The 21,163-nt window shown below is 39.1% G+C and overlaps 1 protein-coding gene across 1 annotated transcript; it reads right to left on the bottom strand.

Annotated features, from left to right (window-relative positions):
• Positions 1-11,056: 11,056 nt before the first annotated feature.
• On the bottom strand, positions 11,057-19,231 carry LOC135202109 (uncharacterized). The gene is made up of 4 exons (XM_064231359.1): positions 19,131-19,231; positions 17,701-17,890; positions 17,074-17,225; positions 11,057-11,243 (listed from the first exon to the last, which is right to left on the bottom strand). The coding sequence occupies exons 1-4, from the start codon at positions 19,229-19,231 to the stop codon at positions 11,057-11,059; spliced, it is 630 nt and encodes a 209-aa protein (XP_064087429.1).
• Between the last annotated feature and the right edge of the window lie 1,932 nt (positions 19,232-21,163).

A 21,163-nucleotide genomic window follows, 5' to 3' on the forward strand; every position in this document is an offset into this window, starting at 1 on the left:
CGTGCAAAATTCTTCGCAATAATAATTATCAGACAGTAGCTATTGTTAAAAAAACTAAAAAAAACTGATATCACAAGAAGTAAAAGAACAGAAATCTAGAACACGGGCAAAATCCCGAAAGAGCATGCAACAAGATCCAACTTCCACAACGGGTAAGGAGTTTATTGTTAGGTATTTATTGTTAGGGGTAAAAATTTGACTGCCTTTAGAGTAGCGATATAAAAAATGATTAGACGTGTTCATGCTGAGAGAGAGAGAAGTTTGTCAATCACTACCTTTAGCTTTTTTTTGTGCTATGTATGTAGGCACGAGGTACCTAGGAAGTGTTATGACTTAACACGAAACAGTGCCAGGTTTCCTATGCAAAAAGAAATCGCCAAAATCCCGTGTTGAAAGAGATTGCATATTTGGCATAAAAACTGCTTTTGAGAATCCCCCTCAGTATTTTTCAGTTTATACGACTGTACTATGACTGCGATTGGCGACGGTTTATTCCACCCCTCCGCTGTGTTTAAGTCACAATTCCTGTGGTCCATTTAAGTCTTATGGACATATGAATTCCCACCTCAGGAATCGACACTTTTTTTTAGCACACGGCCCCGACTGGCGACGTTTTCCTGTCTTTTCACAGCATTTTCAATCACGATTACCAGGATAAGTGTACACCTTATGGACATCTGAATTCTCCCTCAGAAATCCATATATTTTTCAGCATACGCCTGTGACTGGCGAAGTTTATTCTGCTTTTCCGCTGCGTTTAAACACGATTTCTAGGATAAATCTAAGTTTTCTTGGAGATCTGAATTCCCACTTTGGGAATCCACATATATCTATGGCCTACATGGCTGAGCCTATACCTCATTTTTCAGACTAGTGCTGACAGCGTTTACTCTGGTCAAAATGGCTGCTATTGCAGTGCTAGATGAGGTTAAGGTCTTCACCACAGAAGGAAGGGAATTGGGATTGGAGAACACAAAACTAATCAGTTGGGTAAAACTAATCAGTTGGGTGAGCGGAAAGATGAAGGGAGCTGCCTAAGAGAGAAGAGAAGCTGCAGAGAGAGCATTCCAGGCAGAAACCCAAAAGAAGAGAGAAGCCCAGAAGGAAAGAAAAGCTGCAGAGGAAGAGTCCTGGAAGGAAAGAGAAGTTGCAGAGTGAGAAGCCCTAGAGAAAAGAGAAGCCACAGAAAGAGCCCACTAATTGGTTATGGCAGCCCTGAGTGCCACCCTGGCACCCCAGAGTGTGATGTCCCCTCCCTCACATTCTCACCTCCAAAGCATGGGAACCCTCATTAGGGCTTAGGGCGATAGCGAGCCCGAAACCTGGCTCGATCATGTTAAGCAGGTGTTCTAGAATTTCAATCCTACCCCTCAGGAAGTGGCCCTTCTCCTGGGCAAGCATCTTGCATCCTAGGTTCTCCCCTTTGACGAGTGACAAGATCTCACCCTCATCCGAGAGGCAATCCTTGGAGTTTATGAGCTAATCCCAGACCTGTGGAGGCAGAAGTAGAGGAGCATGCCCAAGGAGGTCAACCAAACATGGACAGAGTGAGTGGCCAAGAAGATGCCTGCACTCCAGAGGTGGACGAAAGCCTCCAATGCAACATCTATTGAGGAGGTCTTATCCTATGCTCTTATCCTATGATCCCCTTAATCTTGCAACCCACTTGGTGGACAAGGTCCCTAAAAGGATTTTGGAGTGCTGTAAGTGGGCTGATGAATACGATACTCACCATATGCAACAGAGGTCGCTGAAGAAGAGGATTCGCCCTGCTCTCCCTCTCTCCCCTGCGGCCACCTCTCAACCTACACAATATTCAAATAATCCACCATGGAAGCCAGTGTGCTGATGCTGTCACAAACCCGGGCATACCACAGAGCAGCCAAGGAGAGATTTCAGCAAGAGCTAGTGTGATGCATGCAGTGTGCTTGGGCACACCTCTTTATAGGCTCATTGCCCAAAAAAGATGCTACTCCTGCCATTGCACATGGCCCTGTCTTCATTACATCTCCCAGAGGTCACAATCCTGCCCAACAAGTCCAAGCATTCGATGACACTGGTGTGCAGCTATCCATAATTCGGAATGATAAAATTCCATGGAGCTCAGGTTAAGAGGCATAAGTTAATCACAATCGAGAGCCTCAACCATGTTAAAATGTTCCTACCTACCATCTGAATGAGAATCACAAGACCTCACCGTTCTAATCTATGTACTTTGGCTCTATGAAAGATCTCTATGATACACAGCTTTCTTTTCCACAAACACTGCTGCCAGCCATTTTCTTCGACAGATTACCAAGCTGATTAAGCCAGCGTCCAAGGATTAAGCCCAGCAGTCCCAACCACCTGGGAGGCACGTGAAATTTTCTAATATGTGTCTGTCCATCTTTCATACATGAGCTCTGATTGATTGATTAGATATGTGATGTGGCGTAGCTATGACTGCGGCTATTTACATCTGATGTCTCAATGTGGTATTTCTAAATAAGCATTCCAAATGACCGCATCGTTTGTCCCCGCAAATACGAAAGCCACCAAGAATTGGGGCATCAAATGTATTTCACCGTGTTTAGTACGAGCCCTTGGGGTTTAATTACAGTTGTCCGAATAAATATTGCTTAAAATTCTTGTTCAGGAGGTAAAACTGCATAGAAAAACCGCAACTGCCATAGTCGAGGCCGCCGCGGAATAGTAACATAGATCTACCCTCACTGTTATTATAAACAATGTGGATACAACAAATACTGTGGCAGGATCACAAGCTTTAAAAAACAAGCGGGTAAATCCCCCCTACATAAAACCTAATCACTCCAGCTACCAAACCCACCCTCAGTCACACTTTCCTCTTTACACTACAGAATACAAACAGGGCAATTGACCCATACCTACACACAGAACAAAAAATAAAACAAACACATGTACTTACCAACCACTCCAGATACTCCAGGCTATACTGTGCTGTCCGCTGGTCAAGGCCATCGAGACATCACCAACTACACGACAAAAACCAAGAACCACAACCCACAATCCAACAACACAACAACAACAACAACAACAACCAAGGACCACAACTCAAACAACACAACACCCAAGGGCCACAACCCCACCACTCAACAACAACAACAAACAAGGATCACAACCGCAACTCAACAACAAAGCAAACAACAAGGAACTCAACCACAACTCAACAACTCAGCAAACAACAAGGAACTCAACCACAACACAAGACCACTGCACAAACAATTACCCACACAAAAAAACAACAACACAAAAAAGCAACACACACACCGACTAACAACACCAACAAAAACCCTCAACCAAAACAACTCACATATAATCCAACAGGAACTCACATACAACTCAACAAAAACCTCATAGCACAACAACTCTTAAGCAACCAATATCAAACCAAACAACAATCAGCTACAAACCAATAACACACTACTTAAATAACTTCGATGCCTTCAACACTTTCCACAGACCACTGCCAACACTACTGATTATCACAGCTTCTGACTAAAGACTGACTAAAAAAAAAAACTCAAAACACAGAACTCTAAACTCCAACAACACCAGCAGACAACCCAGAACTCACCAACAGCCAATTCAGTCGTTAACTATCCATACAGCAATTACACACCCTCTCTCTCTCTCTCTCTGTCTCTCTCTCTCTCTGTCTCTGTCTCTCTCTCTCTATCTCTCACAGACGTTGGAACTCCATAACTCCTCCATAATACAACATTTAAAAAATTAAATCTTGGTGAATAAAAAAAATAATTAATTCACTAAATTCATGAATGACCTTTAGAATTATTCGAATACATGATAGTCCGTTTTCAGTAATAATAATAATAATAATAATAATAATAATATAATAATAATAATAATAATAATAATAATAATAATAATAATAATATACTTTATTAAAAGTAATGGCTACTTCAGCAACGTTACACTTGTAGAGATTCTCTATTTTCCAAATAGCGGCTTTTTTGGTGCTACTTAAACAGGCTAGTAGAGCGCCTGTAAAGGTCATGGTCAAATACAGTGTCAAAATCGGTGTATAGATTTTGAATTTTTTACAGATAAACTATGATATCATAGTCATCAAAGTTCATTCAACAATATTCTCTCTCTCTCTCTCTCTCTCTCTCTCTCTCTCTCTCTCTCTCTTTGATGACTATGATATCATAGTTTATCTGTAAAATTCAAATATATACACCGATTTTGACACTGTATTTGATCATGACCTCTATAGGCGCTCTACTAGCCTGTTTAAGTAGCACCGAAAAAGCAGCTATTCAGAAAATAGAGACGAATTTCTACAAGTGTAACGCTGCTGAAGTAGCCATTACTTTTAATAAAGTATGCTAGAGAGAGTGTCTGCTTCCTATGTACAACAATAATAATAATAATAATAATAATAATAATAATAATGATAATAATAATAATAATAATATTTAGGAAGCAGACCGTCTGGTAAACATGTTTCATTGAAAATTATTGCTGCATCACCATCAGCAGATTAATTAATTTGCAATAAAGTTTGTCTGTTTTCCTAATATTTCCTTCCTCAGTTGGGAAAAGATCCAGCAATAATAATAATATACCGGTAGGAGAATAAAACACAGAACGAAAGAATGGCCCAACAAACCAATGCACGGCCAACATGAGAAAGACTAAGGAGCTGGCCAGCAACGAAATATGGCAATGGCTATAGATGGAAAACTCAAGAAGTAAACGGAAGGATTGCTAACAGGGGCACGAGACCAGGCCCTACGAACCAGATATGTCCAAAGAACAATAGACGGAAATAACATCTCACCCATATGCAGGAAGTGCAATATGAAAGACGAGACCATAAACCACATAGCAAGTGAATGTCCGACGCTTGCACAAACCAGAACAAAAACAGGCATGATTCAGTAGCAAGCCCTTCACTGGAGCCTGAGGGAAAAACACCAGCTAGCTTGGTAATAGAAAACGATCAAGCAAAGATCCTCTGGGATTATGGTATCAGAAAAGATAGGGTGATAAGTGTCAACAAACTAGACTTGACGCTGATTGACAAAATCAAGAAGAAAGTATCACTCATTGATGTCGCAGTACCAAGGGACACCAAAGTAGATGAGAAAAATTTGATAAGCATCAACACCTGAAAATAGAAATAAGGATATAGGATATGCCAGTGGAAAGTTGTACCCAGAGTCATAGGAACACTAGGCACGATCCCAAGATCCGAGAAAAAGAACCTGGAAAAGCGCACAGTAACAAAAGTTCAACAGCAACAGTAAAAGAAAAAATAAATAAAATAAAAGCAAAACCAATTCTCCTTAAGCTGCTCCAACTTTGATTAAATTATGTGTGAACTTAAGAATCTCTCTCTCTCTCTCTCTCTCTCTCTCTCCAGTAATCCTTAAGAGGATTCAATGATTCATTCGTAAGTGTGAACTCAAGGATTGGGTCTCTCTCTCTCTCTCTCTCTCTCTCTCTCTCTCTCTCTCTCTATATATATATATATATATAATATATATATATATATATATATATATATATATATATATTGTTATATATATATATATGTATATATATATAATATATATATATATATATATATATATATATATATTCATCACTGGTGGGCTAATCCTGGGTGAAACAGGCATGGGGATATGAAAGGACATGGCACATTACACTGGATTCTTTATTGCTAGCGACGTGTCGAGACAAAGTCCCATCTCCAGGCTAAAGGCAAGAAATAAATGTTACATTAATACAAACCAATTAAGCAAGTTAACGTAAAATTATTATCAATTAAACTATTTCTAAGTGAAATTACAAATTAAAAAATCACAAAGAACGAGTATTACATCAATACAAAAAACGTTTAAGAAAGGGAAATGTAAAATTATTGAAGATTTAAATATTTCTAAGTAAAATTACGAATAAAATCATAATAAAAGAAATAATATTAAAAAATGAAGCAGAGTCCTGTCGAGCCATGTTATTTTAAATATGTATATGTGTAATCTAACCAACTCTCTTGATTTTAAGAATAGTATTTTTTGGCAGGGCTCTTCACTAATATGCCTGTGGAGGAAACCGCCTTCTTTATTTTAGATACTATTTTTACAGAAGACGATACTATCGTGACTTTAAACTTGATGATTTTACAAAATTGTCAGAATTAGCAGTGCGGGACACAGCTTTCATTTTTAATGGACAGGTTTATTTGCAAATGGAGGGTGTGGGTATGGGCAATCCCCTAAGCTGTACATTCGCCAATATTTTTATGCTCAAATTTGAAAGGGAACTGCTGGATAATAATAATTGCCCTTCGTCTTTTAAACCACTTTTTTTTTATCGAAGGTACGTAGATGACACTTTTGTTTTGTTTAAATATAGGCATCATAGCGAGTCCTTTGTACAATATGCTAACTCTAAACATCAAAATATTAAATTTACCTGCGAATTAGATGAAAATGGACAATTAGCCTTTTCAGACACAATGGTAGTTCGTAAAGATAACTGTTTTAACATAGGCATCTACAGGAAACCTACTTTCACCGGCTCCGGCTTGAATTTCTACAGTTTTTGCTTTTACGATTTTAAATTAAATTCTTTATCATCACTCCTCTATAGGGCTATAAACCTAACATCAAGTTCGAAATTATTCCATGACGAAGTAATATATATTTCTTGAGGGATTTTTCAACAGTAATTGTTACCCACCGGGGCTATCTTCTTAAATACGTCAAAAATACCATCGATAACTTTTTCATCTACCTGCTGCAATCCATTTAGCACAGAAACCTAGATAGTACGTTGAGTTACCTTATATACAAGATAGGATGTTTTGGGCCTTCCCTTAAGAAAATGTTAAACCACCATTATCCAGCATTTGATGCCAGATTCACTTGTATGAATCCGAGAACCATTGGTAGCTTCCTAAAACACAAAGAGAAATTGCCCTCCTTGATGTAGTCCAGTGTAGTATAGTTATTTAATTGCTGCCTATGTGATCAGCAAACCTACGTAGGAAGTAAACGCCGGTTGCTCAAAGTAAGATGTGATGATCATAGGTGTACCGAACGGGCAGCAAATTATCCACCCCTGAACAATCCAACATCAGGAATCACGCCAGAATCTGTAAAGCAGACATAAATTATAATAACTTTAAGGTCAGTATGACGTCACCATATGAACACCACCTCCATTTATTGAAAGTTTGACAATTAAGAAACTCGTACCTTCACTTAATAACGATACCACCTCCTCAGTACCTTTGTATATAGCATAAAGTCACGGGACTCTGCTTGAGCAAGGTATTCTGCTCATTTTTTAATATTTTTTTATGTTTGTTTTAATACGTTTTCTTTCGTAATTTTACTTAGAAATATTTTAATTGTTTATAATTTTACATTTCCCTTCCTTAAACGTGTTATGTATTGATGTAATACTCATTCTTTGAGATTTTTTAATTTGTAATTTCACTTAGAAATAGCTTAATTGCTAACAATTTTGCGTTAACTTGCTTAATTGGTTTGTATTAATGTAACATTTATTTCTTGTCTTCAGCCTGAAGATGGGACTTTGTCTCGAAACGTCGCTAGCCAATAAAGAATCCAGTGTAATGTACCATGTCCTTCCGTATCCCCATCCCTATATATTTAATATAATTTGTATATATATATATATATATATATATATATATATATATATATCATAATTAAGCGAATCCCACAGGAAAATGATAGCCAGAAATCCAAGCGCTTTCGTCTTTACTAAGACATTGTCAAGGAGCTCCTTGACAATGACTTAGTAAGACGAAAGTGCTTGGATTTCTGACTATCATTTTCCTGTGGGATTCGCTTTATTTATGAAGTCCGTGCATCTACTGTGATTTTTAAGCATATATGTATATATATATATATATATAGCTATATATATATATATATATAATATATATATATATATATATATATATGTGTATATATATATATATATATATATATATATATATATATATATATTATATATATATATACATATACAGTTCTTGAGTTGACAAACACAGCGTCGGGTAGTGGGTTAAAACGCCTTATTTTCAGACTGCGATCAACTGAAAATGGAATGTTATTCATCTAAGGGCCTCTCCACACTAGGAAACATTGTTTGCAAAGTTTGCAAACAATGTTTCCTGTCCAGACCTCAGGTGTTGTCAAGATACTTGTCGGTGCAGTAGGCTCTGTATTCTACTTGGCTATCTTAATGCACTCGAGGAGGAACAAGAGAAAGAAAAAGAGATGGGTGAGGAAGTTTTTTAGAAAAAGGAGCCTGTCTTGCTGCCTTGCTTCAGGCGGAATTGAAAATAGATACATATATAACGTATCTATATATATATATATATATATATATATATATATATATATATATATATATATATATATATATATAATATTATATATATATATATATAATATATGATATATATATATATATATATATATATATATTATATGTATATTATGTATATCTACGTATCATATATATATATATATATATATATATATATATATATATATATTATATGTATATGTATGTATATCTACATATCATATATATATATATATATATATATATATATATATATATATATATATATATATATATAATATATATACATATACACACAGACACACTAAATGTTTTCCATTCTGGATGGGAAACAAATATGTGGTAAAAAGTGTTTGCAAACAGTTTGTAAACTGTTCGCAAACTGTTTGCAAACCATGTTACCTGGTGTGGACAGGCCTTTAATAACTTTCATGAGAGGAGGCCGATGGGACGGGCAGTGCAGTGGCCTATTTCACCCCAATTCAGCGAGGAAGTGAAGGAGAGACAGACGCCTGGTGGAAGGCGAGCAATGATAGGAATCAGGAAAACTTAGTCTCTGGTGGGCTGGTTTAGACCAAGCTACCTTTATGCCATCACGGTCACGTAAGACCGATGTTGAGTTGTGTTGAAGGGATTGAGAGTCCTGGTGTGGACCTCTTGACCCGGTATAACCAACCAACAAACAAAGAGGATCGAAGTTTGTCTTCAAATACTTCTTCCAGCTCAAGTCGAATCACCTTTCCACAAAAATATTAACTGAAATCCTTCAAGAAATTTTCTTGGAGGGCCTCTTGTTGACAAAGAGACAGATAGACATTTAGTACACAGACAGACGAGGAGACAAACACAGCTGAACGAAAAAAAAAAAAAAAAAACTATCCCAAAATTCGACAACTGCTGAATTCAGTGGAATTGTGTGCCCCTATTTCACAACGTTTAGATCCGTAACTTTCAAGTAATAATTCAGATTTTTAACTTCCACCTCCGACAGGCACCACATTTGACTTCAATTTCATTTCAGATACAGATTCTGTGACGTATGCTATGGATTCCTACAGCAACAAAAATTGCCGAACTTTTCTTCTGAAAAAGTTAAAAAGGCCGTCACGATTAGATCAATTCGATTCGTCTCAATACCCTAACTAAGGTGGCATTAGCTCTACACACACTGAACTTCGTTTCAAATAAATCAATCTTCTCTTTTTACGGATTTCTTCATTGCTGAGTCACCCAGAGCAAGCCTTTTGATGAAACACACACACACACACAGAATGAACTTCGTCTCCAATTAAATCCATCATCTCTAATTACGGATGCCTTCATTGTTGAGTTATCCAGAGCAATCCTTTTCAGGAAACTCACACACACACACAGAGAGAGAGAGAGAGAGAGAGAGAGAGAGAGAGAGAGAGAGAGAGAGAGAAGGGTGATTCCAGTTCCAGTAAGCTTCCCGGAAGACAGATATAACCTGTGCTACTTATTTTCGGAGGGCCGGTGCCCATCTGCAAAGAACGAGAGTAATCCTGGGGTACCGAAAGCGGCCACATAATGGAAAACGTCCAGATTTTAGTGTCTCGTAAATCAACCGACGGAATTTACAAGGCGACGTGGTGGTAGCTCAACAACGAGAGAGAGAGAGAGAGAGAGAGAGAGAGAGAGAGGAGAGGTATTGTAAAGCCCCAAGGAGCCTGACTGCTGTACCCAGAGCAGTTCCGCCCTCCACAATGTGTCTAGTGTATTTTGGAATTCATTAGTGTTTATAGAACTGTGATTTTATCAGGTATAGCCAACGATGTTCTCCAGAGCATCAGCTTGAAGCAATATTACCGTCAAAGGATTAAACTTTCAAGAATACGGACGGATTATACTTTTTAAAATGACGGAATCAAATTACAAGTTGACGGATTAATCTTTCAAACTGAGGGATTAAATTCTCAAATTTGACTGATGAGACTTTCAAGTTGTAAGTCCCAAAGATAATATCTGCCGCTGATTTTCAAATATTAAACTTTCAGTTTAATTAAGTCGAAGGATAATGTCAGATGTTAATTTTAAAATATAAAACAAAACTTTCAATTTCTAATTCACAAGGATACTATCTCTCTCTCTCTCCAATAATCCCTACATTGATTAGCTTTGATTCATTGATAGGTGTTGCTATCTCTCTCTCTCGTCAGTTTTTAATTCGTCTGTTTAACTGATAACTAATTATTCGAACTTAATACTCTCTCTCTCTCTCTCTCCAATAATCCCTACATTGATTAGCTTTGATTCATTGATAGGTGTTGCGATCTCTCTCTCTCTCTCTCTCTCTCTCTCTCTCTCTCTCCGTCAGTTTTTAATTCGTCTGTTTAACTGATAACTAATCATTCGAACTTAATACTCTCTCTCTCTCTCTAGCCAGTTTTTAATTCATCTGTTTAACTGATAACTAATCATTCGAACTTAATACTCTCTCTCTCTCTCATCTTAATCTCGGTGGCCCCCAGCTGATGGTATAGTGCGGCGCGCTTACATTTTTGCTAACACCCCCATTACTATATAGTAGTACTGCACCTGCAGGAGAATGACCCAGGCTTTTCGGGTGGGCATCGCCTCTGTTAATATTGTTGCTGCTGCGGCTGCTGTGTGCTGGTGCTGCTACTGCTACTTCTGCTGATCATGCTACTTTTGCTGATGATGTCACAGCTATTACTACGGCTGTTGCTGCTATTGCTCTGCTGCTGCTGCTATTACTGCTGTTAATGCTGCTGTGGGTGCTAGTGCTGCTATTACTGCTGCTGTTGCTGCTACTGCTGGTGCTGCTATTACTGCTGCTGTGGGTGCTGTTCTGTCTGTAGAGGTGTCTGGGAGGAAGTATTGTTAAATGATTCACTTACGCGACTTCTATTGCATGCGTGGCACACAAGTGTGCGTCTTTCCCTCTTTTATCATTTTCATTTTTTATTGGGTGGGCATATGTGTTTGAGAGAGGAAGGGGTGGGGGTAGGGGTAGGGAAAGGGGAGGGGCAGGTTGCGCTAACGTGACATGATCCTTGCTCGGTACGCGAACGGCGAAGAGGGACAACAACTATGATCTTCAGAAGTTCGTTGTTCTTTTCTTTATATTCTTAGTTCTTTGGTTTATTCTAGATCTATTCAAACTCCTCCTAATCCCACCCCACCTCTCTCTCTCTCTCTCTCTCTCTCTCTCTCTCTCATTCTTGGAAAGGTATTCGTGTGGTGTCTACTATGCACGTTGCAAATGAAACATCCATGAATCAACGTATTTCCTGAAAATCTATCCAAAATTTAGCAAAACAATGAGAAACATTACTGCAAATACAAAAGTTAAGAATTGAAACCCAAATAATGACAAGATTACAAGACGAAAATACAAGACTGACTGCCAAACGAGAAACGACTAGAAGCTACGAAGGGAGAAACAACACTTCATAAAATACAAAACACGGTGGCACAATGAGGGACAATCTTCGCCATCTGGCAATATGTGACGGATTCTTGTCGTAAATAGACGTGAAATAAGCGTGCACGCAAGCACGTAGGCACACAGACACGCACGAGCAGAAATGCTCTGCTTGCAGCTTTCGACTTCGTCAAAGTGAGTCCTGGGAGCAAGGTAGCAGGGCGCTGTCTAATTCCAAGCTCTTTCACTTTGCATTAGGAGAAATTTACAGCATAAATTCCTAAGTTATGTTATTTATACGTAAAAGTTCTAAGTTTATATAATGTATACTTATGAATTCTTATGCTCATGTTTATATTAAAATATTTCTATCTATGAATGATCATGTAGGTCTAGTTCAGCTTGTATTTTTGTAATCAAATGACTGCCATTAAATTTATGACATTTAGGCTTTGACAAATTGCATTCTATGGTTAATTACGATATGTCTTCAATTGCAGTCAGTGTTCTCTCTCTCTCTCTCTCTCTCTCTCTCTAACTGCCTTCTTTGGTTAATTCAGGGTCGCATCAAACAAGTATTTTCGTAGGTTTCCACCTTTTTTTTTCAGTGCATAAGTGAGACTATTCTTGTTTACATGATCCGGAGTGTGAATTTGCTTGGCGAGCATTATTTTAATTCGAGTATCTCTTGTTATACTCTCTCTCTCTCTCTCTCTCTCTATCTGGACCTTTTTATCTAGTCAGGAATAACCAGAGGCCAGTTTTAAGAATTGAGCTGCAGGCCTATTTGGCATGCTCGGGGGCTTCTTTGTATTATATATATATAATACAAAGAATTTTTGAGTTTAATGGTTCGTTCTATCAACAAAAATCCGGGGTCTCGATGGGCTCACCTCTCTCCCCTATATTGGCTAACTTATGAAGGGAATTTTTCGAAAAGGTTTATGTTGACACACTACCGGAAGACATCAAGCCTGAAATTTGGGTTAGGTATGTAGATGATGTTTTTATTGTTTATAGACACGGCGAGGAAGCCTTTCATAGGTTTTTAGAGTTGCTTAATGGTTTTTTGCCCTCTATTAAATTTACAGTGGAAAAGGAAATGGGAAATAGGCTTCCCTTTCTAGATATGGTAGTTCATAGAGACACAGTGAGTAGTGACTTTAAATTCAGCGTGTATAGGAAGAACACCCACACAAACACCTATATTCATTACTTTTCATATCATGAACTTAAAGTAAAGCACAACGTTTTAACCAATTTGTTTTTTCGAGCATACCGAATATGTGATCCCCAGTTCATTGACGCCGAAATAAATTTCTTGGTAGATAGTTTTACTAAACTGTGTTACCCAAAGTATTTTATACTACAGTCTCTATCTAAAGCTAGATCGATGTTTTACGCCCCTCATGATGTAACTGAAAAGGCATCTCTTGCTCTTCCTTATAATAGAGAACTTAATAAATTTTCTAGGCAGCTTAAAGGATAAAAGAACGGCTTCAACGTAGTTTTTCAGTACAACAGTACAATCAAGAAGAAACTCATTAAAAATGTACGAGTATATGTAATACCTTGTATTGATTGCAATGAATGTTACGTGGGAGAAAGCGGACGTTCCATTGATAAGAGAAGGGAAGAACACGTTGCTGCTTGCAGAAGGGGAAGTTCATACAGTGCAATTGCGCAACATACATGGGAGAAAAACCACGCAATAAATTTTAAAGGTACAAAGGTTGTTTTTGCATGTAACGACAGGACTTTGAGACGAGTAGTAGAAGGGGCGTTAATTTCATTAAACGAGACCTTTGCAGGAAATACTGGCATTACAGAAAATACAGCTATTTGTGAAGAGATATGTAGGAAAGGGAAAATTTCAAACTTTAGAAATATATGTGCCAATAACGATGCTGCTTCTTCTCCTGTTTACTCCACTCAGGTTATTTCTCCAACAAACCACCCAGGGCTCAACCGCCCGATCATTCATAATATGAACTAGCTTGTTACCTAACCGTTGTTTTTTCAAATGTTTGTGCTCTTACTTGTTAGTTCCTTGAGGTGACATATCACATTTTAGTGAACAAGACCACAGTTGATGGTCGAAAAAGAATCAGACTTTAATCCATAGAATATATAGTTTAATCTACAAGAGTATTTTACTTCATTGTGGATTGTATCCCCATATATATATATATATATATATATAATATATATTATATATATATATATATATATATATATTGTGTTATATGAATCCCCCAAAAACCTCATGAATTTTTGTTATACAACAATGTTTGACTGGATCGAACTGATTACTGGTTACCAGTAAAAATATGAATTTGGGCGAGTTAGGATTGTGGGTAGAGGTCGAGGGGGAGGAGGGTTGGTTTGGTCTCTCGTCTCCCGACTTAACCAGGAGGTGATTTTACGTGTTCTGGATGCTTGCGACCGTCTTTCTTATTTTACACACAGCGAGTTTGTTTCCCAGGTACAAGGACAGGTCCTGGTGTCGGTCCTAATGGTTCTATCTTTGCCTAACCAGCAGGCAATGGCCCCGTATTGTAAGACTTGCTATGCCCGGAGCTTTACTGTGTTTTTTTTCATCTGTCCATCCGCCTGTGGTGTTTGCGCATGGTAACTCTGCGTCCCGGGCTTTAAATAGTTAGGCTATGTGTAAGTTTTAGGTAAATAAAAGGATATCTGGGTATACATTTGCACTGAAAAGTGTTTTAATAATTTACTGTATGCGAATTACACCATATATTCGAAATAGGATATTTTTATTATTGTTGAATGTAAGCTGCCTTTTCGGGTGGCGGGTGGAACAGCCAGACGTAAATTCCATTTAACAGATGCTGAACAAAGTTACATTGTATCGTATCTGGCTAAAACGCACTTTATTAAAATTAAAAGTATGAACTGGTATACTTACGTGTAATGAAGTAACACGTAGCTTAGTAGCAGAGTAGGTGTGGTCCAATAAAGTTGACATCTTGCCGTAGTGAACAGCGAGAGAAGCAATTTTCCCGCCACGTCTGGCTGTTTCATTCGTCACTCCGAAAGGCAGCTTGCATTTGCCAATAATAACAATGCCCTATTTCGAATATTAACGGTATAATTCGCATATAGGAAATTATTAAAACACTTTTCAGTTGCAAATGTACACACAGGCATCCTTTTATTGACCTAAAACCTACACAGAGCATAACTATTTAAAGCCAAGGACGCAGTGTTACCATGCGCAAACACTACATGCGGATGGATAGATGGAAAAAAACAGAGTATAGGCCTAGTCACCTGAAGGTAGCAGCAGGGAGAGCCTTTCTCGAAAATGGTTTCACATGCTCTCTTTTTCTCTCTTTCTTGCTCTTTCTCTCTCTTTTGCTCTTATTCTCCCCTATTTTGCTCTCTTTTTCTCCTTGAAGAATCTTATTTTTATTTATTTGCTCTTTTCCTCTCTTCTCTCCATGAAGAATTTAATTGCACTTAGTTTTGCCCACTTTCTCCCTGTTTGAATATCTAAAGATGGTTGTAAACATGATTTTTCATTAATAAGGTTTCATTACCATGAGCTTTGTAAATACGTCTTTGGTTTACCACAATCTTTCAACTTCTTTAGTAGGAATACGTTAAAAACTATTATCGTTGAATCTTAATCTCGCTTATCGGGTCCTACCAGCTAAAATCAGAACTACCAACCACACCCAACTTCTCTGTTGAATCTAGCATTCATGGTTGATTACAGTTAATGTTATGGAGATGTTCCCTTTATATGCTTTTGATACTTCCTTGGTTTTATGCATCTTCGCTAAAATGATTGGTAATACACTATGATATTAAATATTTGTTTCCATATTGCTCGAAATATACATATGTAATGTTGGTTATCCTGTGTTGAACGAAAATTTCAAATTGTTTCGTTTCTATAGTTTTTGGTAATTACTGTACTTTGAAATAATTACCATTGCCATAATTTTTCTTATGATTGCTATATATATCATAGATTTGATATTTCTGCATCATATGTTAGCTTTATTTTGCTTGATAGAGCTGTCAATGTAGAAAAAAAAGTTTTTGAGCTACGTTCTGTAGTTGCCAGTTAGTGAATTTTGAACGAAATCCTCTGAAATTTGTTGCCTCACTTTTGACGCTTACTGTACTACATGAAGTCTCCACGTGAATATAAAAGATCTTCAATGAAATTCCCATACATAGAAATCACAGACCAGCAGAGAATCAGAGCCTTACTTAGACTCACACTTGGAATTGAGTTGTTTTCGTCTCCCATGTGAGTGTTGAGTAATGGGGAAGAATATCTGTCGTGACAAGAATCAGGCAAGTAAAAAGGACGTAGAAATTAGTTAGCAGTTAACTATAGTTGGTTCACTTAAGGTAGATTCTTGGGTGAGCCCTATGCCTACGAGATGTATGTTTGGCGGACGCTGATTGGCTGGGAGCTGCCTACCTCCTGGTACCAGCCAGTCAGCGGCATCCGAACAAACGTCTCGTAGGCATACGGCTCATCCAAAAATCTACCTTAAGTGAACCAGCTATAGTTGAGAATAATCATTACTTGCATTCACATTTTGGCAGACTCCAAAGTCCTTCCCCATACCATTAAAAAGTATTGCGCAAAGCTATGTAAAATATGTTTCCGTGTAGCAATGTAGTAGGTAAACGCCTCTCTCTCTCTCTCTCTCTCTCTCTCTCTCTCTCTCTCTCTCTATCTATATATAATATATATATATATATATATATATATATATATATATATATATATATATATCTATCTATCTATCTATCTATCTATCTATATATATATATATATATATATATATATATATATATATATATATATATATATATATATGTATATATATAATATACATATATATATATATATATATATATATATATATATATATATATATATATGTATATATTACTTGCATAATAACGTGATATAAAATATGATCTGATTATCTGACCATGAGGAAGGTGCAACAAGGAAGTGCAAAATATCTCTCTCTCTCTCTCTCTCTCTCTCTCTCTCTCTCTCTCTATATATATATATATATATATATATATATATATATATATATTATATATATATGTGTGTGTGTGTGTGTGTGTGTACACATACATACACACAGTGAAATTTTGCTCTCCGTTGTTCTGTTGTAGCACTTTCCTCCTGTTCAAATATTCGGCACCTTTATCTGATAGCATTATTTTTGTCTTGCATGTCATTCACTATCAGTAGGTGACACAACCTCTCTGATGGACTGAAAACTGTTGAGGGGCTGGACCGAAAGCAGTTGGGCGGCTGCTGGAACTTCTCTGCTCTGGAAGCTTCCGAGGCTGGTGGACTGAAAGCAGTTGGGGGGCTGCTGGAAATTCTTGGCCCTGGAATGCCTATTGGAGACTAAAGAGGACATGTGTTAGCTCAAGACTGATAGTTCCGTGTAAGGCTGCTGGACCAGAAGCAGTCAGGAGGCTGATGGTAATTTCTAGGCAATGGAATACAGACTGGACTCTCAAGTAGACATGAGCTGTCTCAACACCACAGGGATCTGCGCTCAAGGATGTTGGACCAAAAGTAGTTGGGGGTGCTGGAATTTCAGTGCTCTAGTTGTGTCCAAGGCTGGTGGACTGATAGCAGTTTGGGGGGTGCTGGAAATGTCCTCACTATGGAATGCGGACAAGACTCTCAAGCATTTGTGAGCTGGCTCAAGACCACTGGGACATGTGCCCAAAGCTATTGGACTGAGAGCAATTTTGGGGGCTGCTGGAACTTCTCTGCTCTGAAAGCATCCAAGGCTTGTGAATGAAGCAGGTGGTTGGCTGCTGGAACTACCCTTACTATGGAATGAGGACAGGGAACTCAAGCTCACACGTACTTGCTCAACACCACTGGGACCTACGCCCAATGCTATTGGACCAAAAGCAGTTGCGGGTTGCTGGAGCTTCTCTGCTCTGAAAGAAGTTGGGAGGCTGCTGGAAGTTTCATTGCACTTGAATGCAGATTGGTGACTCAAGCAGACGTCTGGTGGCTCAAGACCACTGTTAGTTCCACCTAAGGCAGGTGGACTGAAATTTACCAGCAATAGAATACAGACTGCATCTTCAGGCATACGTGAGCTGGCTCAAGACTGCCATGAGTTATGGCTAAGGCTGGTGGACTGAAAACAGTTGGAGTCCTGCTGGAGGAAAGTTCCAAAAGCTCCCCCAACTGCTTTCGGTCCAGTTGCTTTATGCGCAGGTCCCGGTGTTGTTGAGCCAGTACACATCAGCTAGTCCCCAGCCCTCAATCCATAGTAAGGCAAGTTCCAGCAGCCCTCCAACTGCTTTTAGTCCACCATCCTGTTTCATAACTCAAGGTGGTCTTGAGCCGTCTCACAACCGCTTGGGAGTTCAGTCCAAATTCCATTGCCAATAGATTTCCAGCAGTCACCCAAGTACTTTCGGTGCACCAGAATTACCAGCCAGAATTACCAGCGGTCTTGAGCCAGCAGAAGTAAGCTTAGTTTCCAATCAACATTCCAGGACCAGGGAACTTCCAGTAACCCCCAACTGCATTCAGTCCACCAGCCTTGGATGCTTCTAGAGCATGGAAGTTCCAGCACCCCTAACTGTTTTCAGTCCACCAGACTTGGATGGTTCTAGGGCATGGAAATTCCAGCAGCCCCCCATCTGCTTTCGCTCCAATAGCCTTGGCGCAGGTCCCGGTGGTGTTGAGCCAGCACACACCCGCTTGAGTCCTCAGTCCACTATCCATAGTCTTACGTATTGGTAGCCTTGAAAACCCAAATACGCAAAGGAAAACTATTAGAGGGAATAATGGAGAGTAAAGTGCTTCTAACTTACCTTAAAAAGGATTGATTTGGTTATTTTTACTCTAGAAAGGTCGCCATTAAAAACCAGCTAATCAGTTTACATCATTTATTTACAAGAGGCCGTTGAATGGCCTGGGAAAAAGTAAATGCAACTGGTCCGCACGTCGACAAACCGTATCTCTCACATTAGGGAAAAGCTGGCCATAATCAGATTAACGTCAATGCTGGTTTCCAAAATCACTCATAGTTATCTTGCGTTAAGGAAGCACTTGCGAGCGTAGAGGCATGACACGTGACTCTGCTAAGATCTGGAAGAGTTCCCAGATTAGACACAGAATAAAATAAAGACTTCTTGCACAAAGTTACAGATATTCACTTTTATCTAACACACTGGGGGGAGGAACTCTAGTGTTAAATGAAATATTCAATGAAGACTTAAGCTTGAACAGGTCACAGGGGTAGCATGTGCCCCGATGATGAATGGCGGCTCCAACCACGTGGGACGACACAAAGGCTGACTGCAGTTACTAGCTTGGACTGAGGGCAAGGCTGGGTGTTTAGGGATGGCCTGAGCTGTGCCTACAGCCTCCGGCATTGTCTGAAAGATGCAAAAAACACAACCAGCAAATTTGGAGGGAAAAGGGGTCTTAGGCTAGGAATCCCTAAAGCCCACATCGAGGCCTATCTAATCCTGTGCCCTGCCTTTCTTACTCTAAGCTCGAGCCTAAGTTAATGGCTTATTTTCTTCCCCCGTTCCTAAACAGAAAAGAAATGCCTTCTCTGGCATGCGTTGTCCCTCCTACAGTCAGCTGGTTTGGAGAAAATGCCTGCGCTTCTAGCAATATACTAATTTAACTAAAGGCTGAGTAGACGAGGGGGCAGCCAACCACCTGCTTTCAGTCCACCAGCCATGGATGCTTCCAAAGCAGAGAAGTCCCAACAGCCCAACCAACTACATTCATACCAGTAACCTTGGGTGCAGGTCCCGGTGTTCATGGGGCAGCTCACGAATGCTGAGGGAGTCCGCCCTATATTGCCAGGAAATTTCCAGAAGCCTGCTAAATTGCTTTCAGTCCACCATCCTTGGACCCTTCTAGAGTAGGGAAGTTCCAGCAGCCCCCCCAACTGCTTTCAGTCCACCAGTCTTGGGCATAAAACTCCCATGGGTCTTGAGCCATCTCACCTCCACTTGAGAATGCAGTCCTCATTCCACTGCCAGAAAATTGATAGCGCCCACCACCCCCAACTGCTTTCGGTCCACCAGCCCTGGGTGGACATACTTCTGATCTTGAGCCAGCACATGCCTGCTTGAGTCTCCAGTCGGCATTCCAGGGCCAGGGAACTTCCTGCAGTCATGTCAGCATTCCATTGCCTGGAAATTTCCAGCATCCCCACAACTGTGTTCAGTCCACCAACCTTAGGCAGAAATACTTGTAATCTTGAACCAGCACACGTCCGCTTGAGTTTCCAATCCACATTCCAGGGCCAGGGAATTTCCAGCAGCCCCCTAATTCCTTTCTGTCCATCAGCCTTGGACACTTCCAGAGCAGGGAAGTTCCAGCAGACCCCTAACTGACATCAGTCCACCAGCCTTGGGCATAACTCCCAATTGCTTTCGATCTAATATCCTTGGGCAGTTACTGGTGGTGTTGAGCCAGCACACGTCCGCTTAGGTCCCCAGTCCTTAATCCATATTCAGAAAAGTTCCAGCAGGCCCACAACTGCTTTCGGTCCACCAGCCATAGTCATAACTTTCAGTGGCCTTGACGTCCATTTAAGAGTCCAGTCCGCATTCCAAAAAATAACATTAGCATTCCCAAAAAATAACATTAGCACTGCCAGTATCATAAATTGGACACCAGTCATATCATAACCAGCATGGACACAACAGATCGAGACCTCTACTTTCCTCTCAAAGTAATTGTTTTCTTCCAAGTCACAAAATAATGCCATAATTTCCGGTTAAACACAAGTTAATGAAAGTGTAACCATGCATGGTGCAAAGTTACCTCCATGAAACCTCCATGACGCTTTCAAAATTTTACTTATAACACCTTATGTGTAGAAGATTGACGCCATCGCTGTGTTTGCAGAGTCACTTGTGTCCATAAACCTCCATTTTCTGTGCTAAATCCGCACACCACTTGTACCCATAGACGCTCGGACACTTTATTCACAACAATCCTAAATGACGAGGTGTATTGGGTCCGGCCAGGAAAACATGTCAATTATTCGGAAAGAAGAAGAAGAGTATGGTAGATAACATTTAAATAATTAGTTAAAGACCAGAATAAGGTTATGAATTGCATATATTTATAACATATTCATGATAATTCATTTAAAAATATTCGTTGTTGTAAAAGTAACCAGATGCCTGACACAAATTTCATTGGTTTTGCTGTGATATGGCTATAGTGTTGCCAATTGTTTTTTTGTGTTTACCCTCCAAACTTGGGATAAGAGTTACAAAAAACAGTGGAAATAAGTGAATTTAGTTTATCTATTTGTAATAATAATATAATATTAT

This window comes from Macrobrachium nipponense, chromosome 30, assembly GCF_015104395.2.
Source record: "Macrobrachium nipponense isolate FS-2020 chromosome 30, ASM1510439v2, whole genome shotgun sequence".
Classification (NCBI taxonomy): Eukaryota; Metazoa; Arthropoda; class Malacostraca; order Decapoda; family Palaemonidae; genus Macrobrachium; species Macrobrachium nipponense.

Excerpts from the sequence above, each read along its gene's own strand:
- LOC135202109 (XM_064231359.1), bottom strand. The coding sequence starts at position 19,231 with ATGCCGGAGGCTGTAGGCACAGCTCAGGCCATCCCTAAACACCCAGCC. Across the intron at positions 17,891-19,130 it reads CCTTTGTGTCGTCCCACGTG|TCCACCTGCCTTAGGTGGAA; the intron begins GTTGGAGCCGCC and ends GGTAAATTTCAG. Across the intron at positions 17,226-17,700 it reads GTCCCAGTGGTGTTGAGCAA|TCTCCAATAGGCATTCCAGG; the intron begins GTACGTGTGAGC and ends TGTCCTCTTTAG.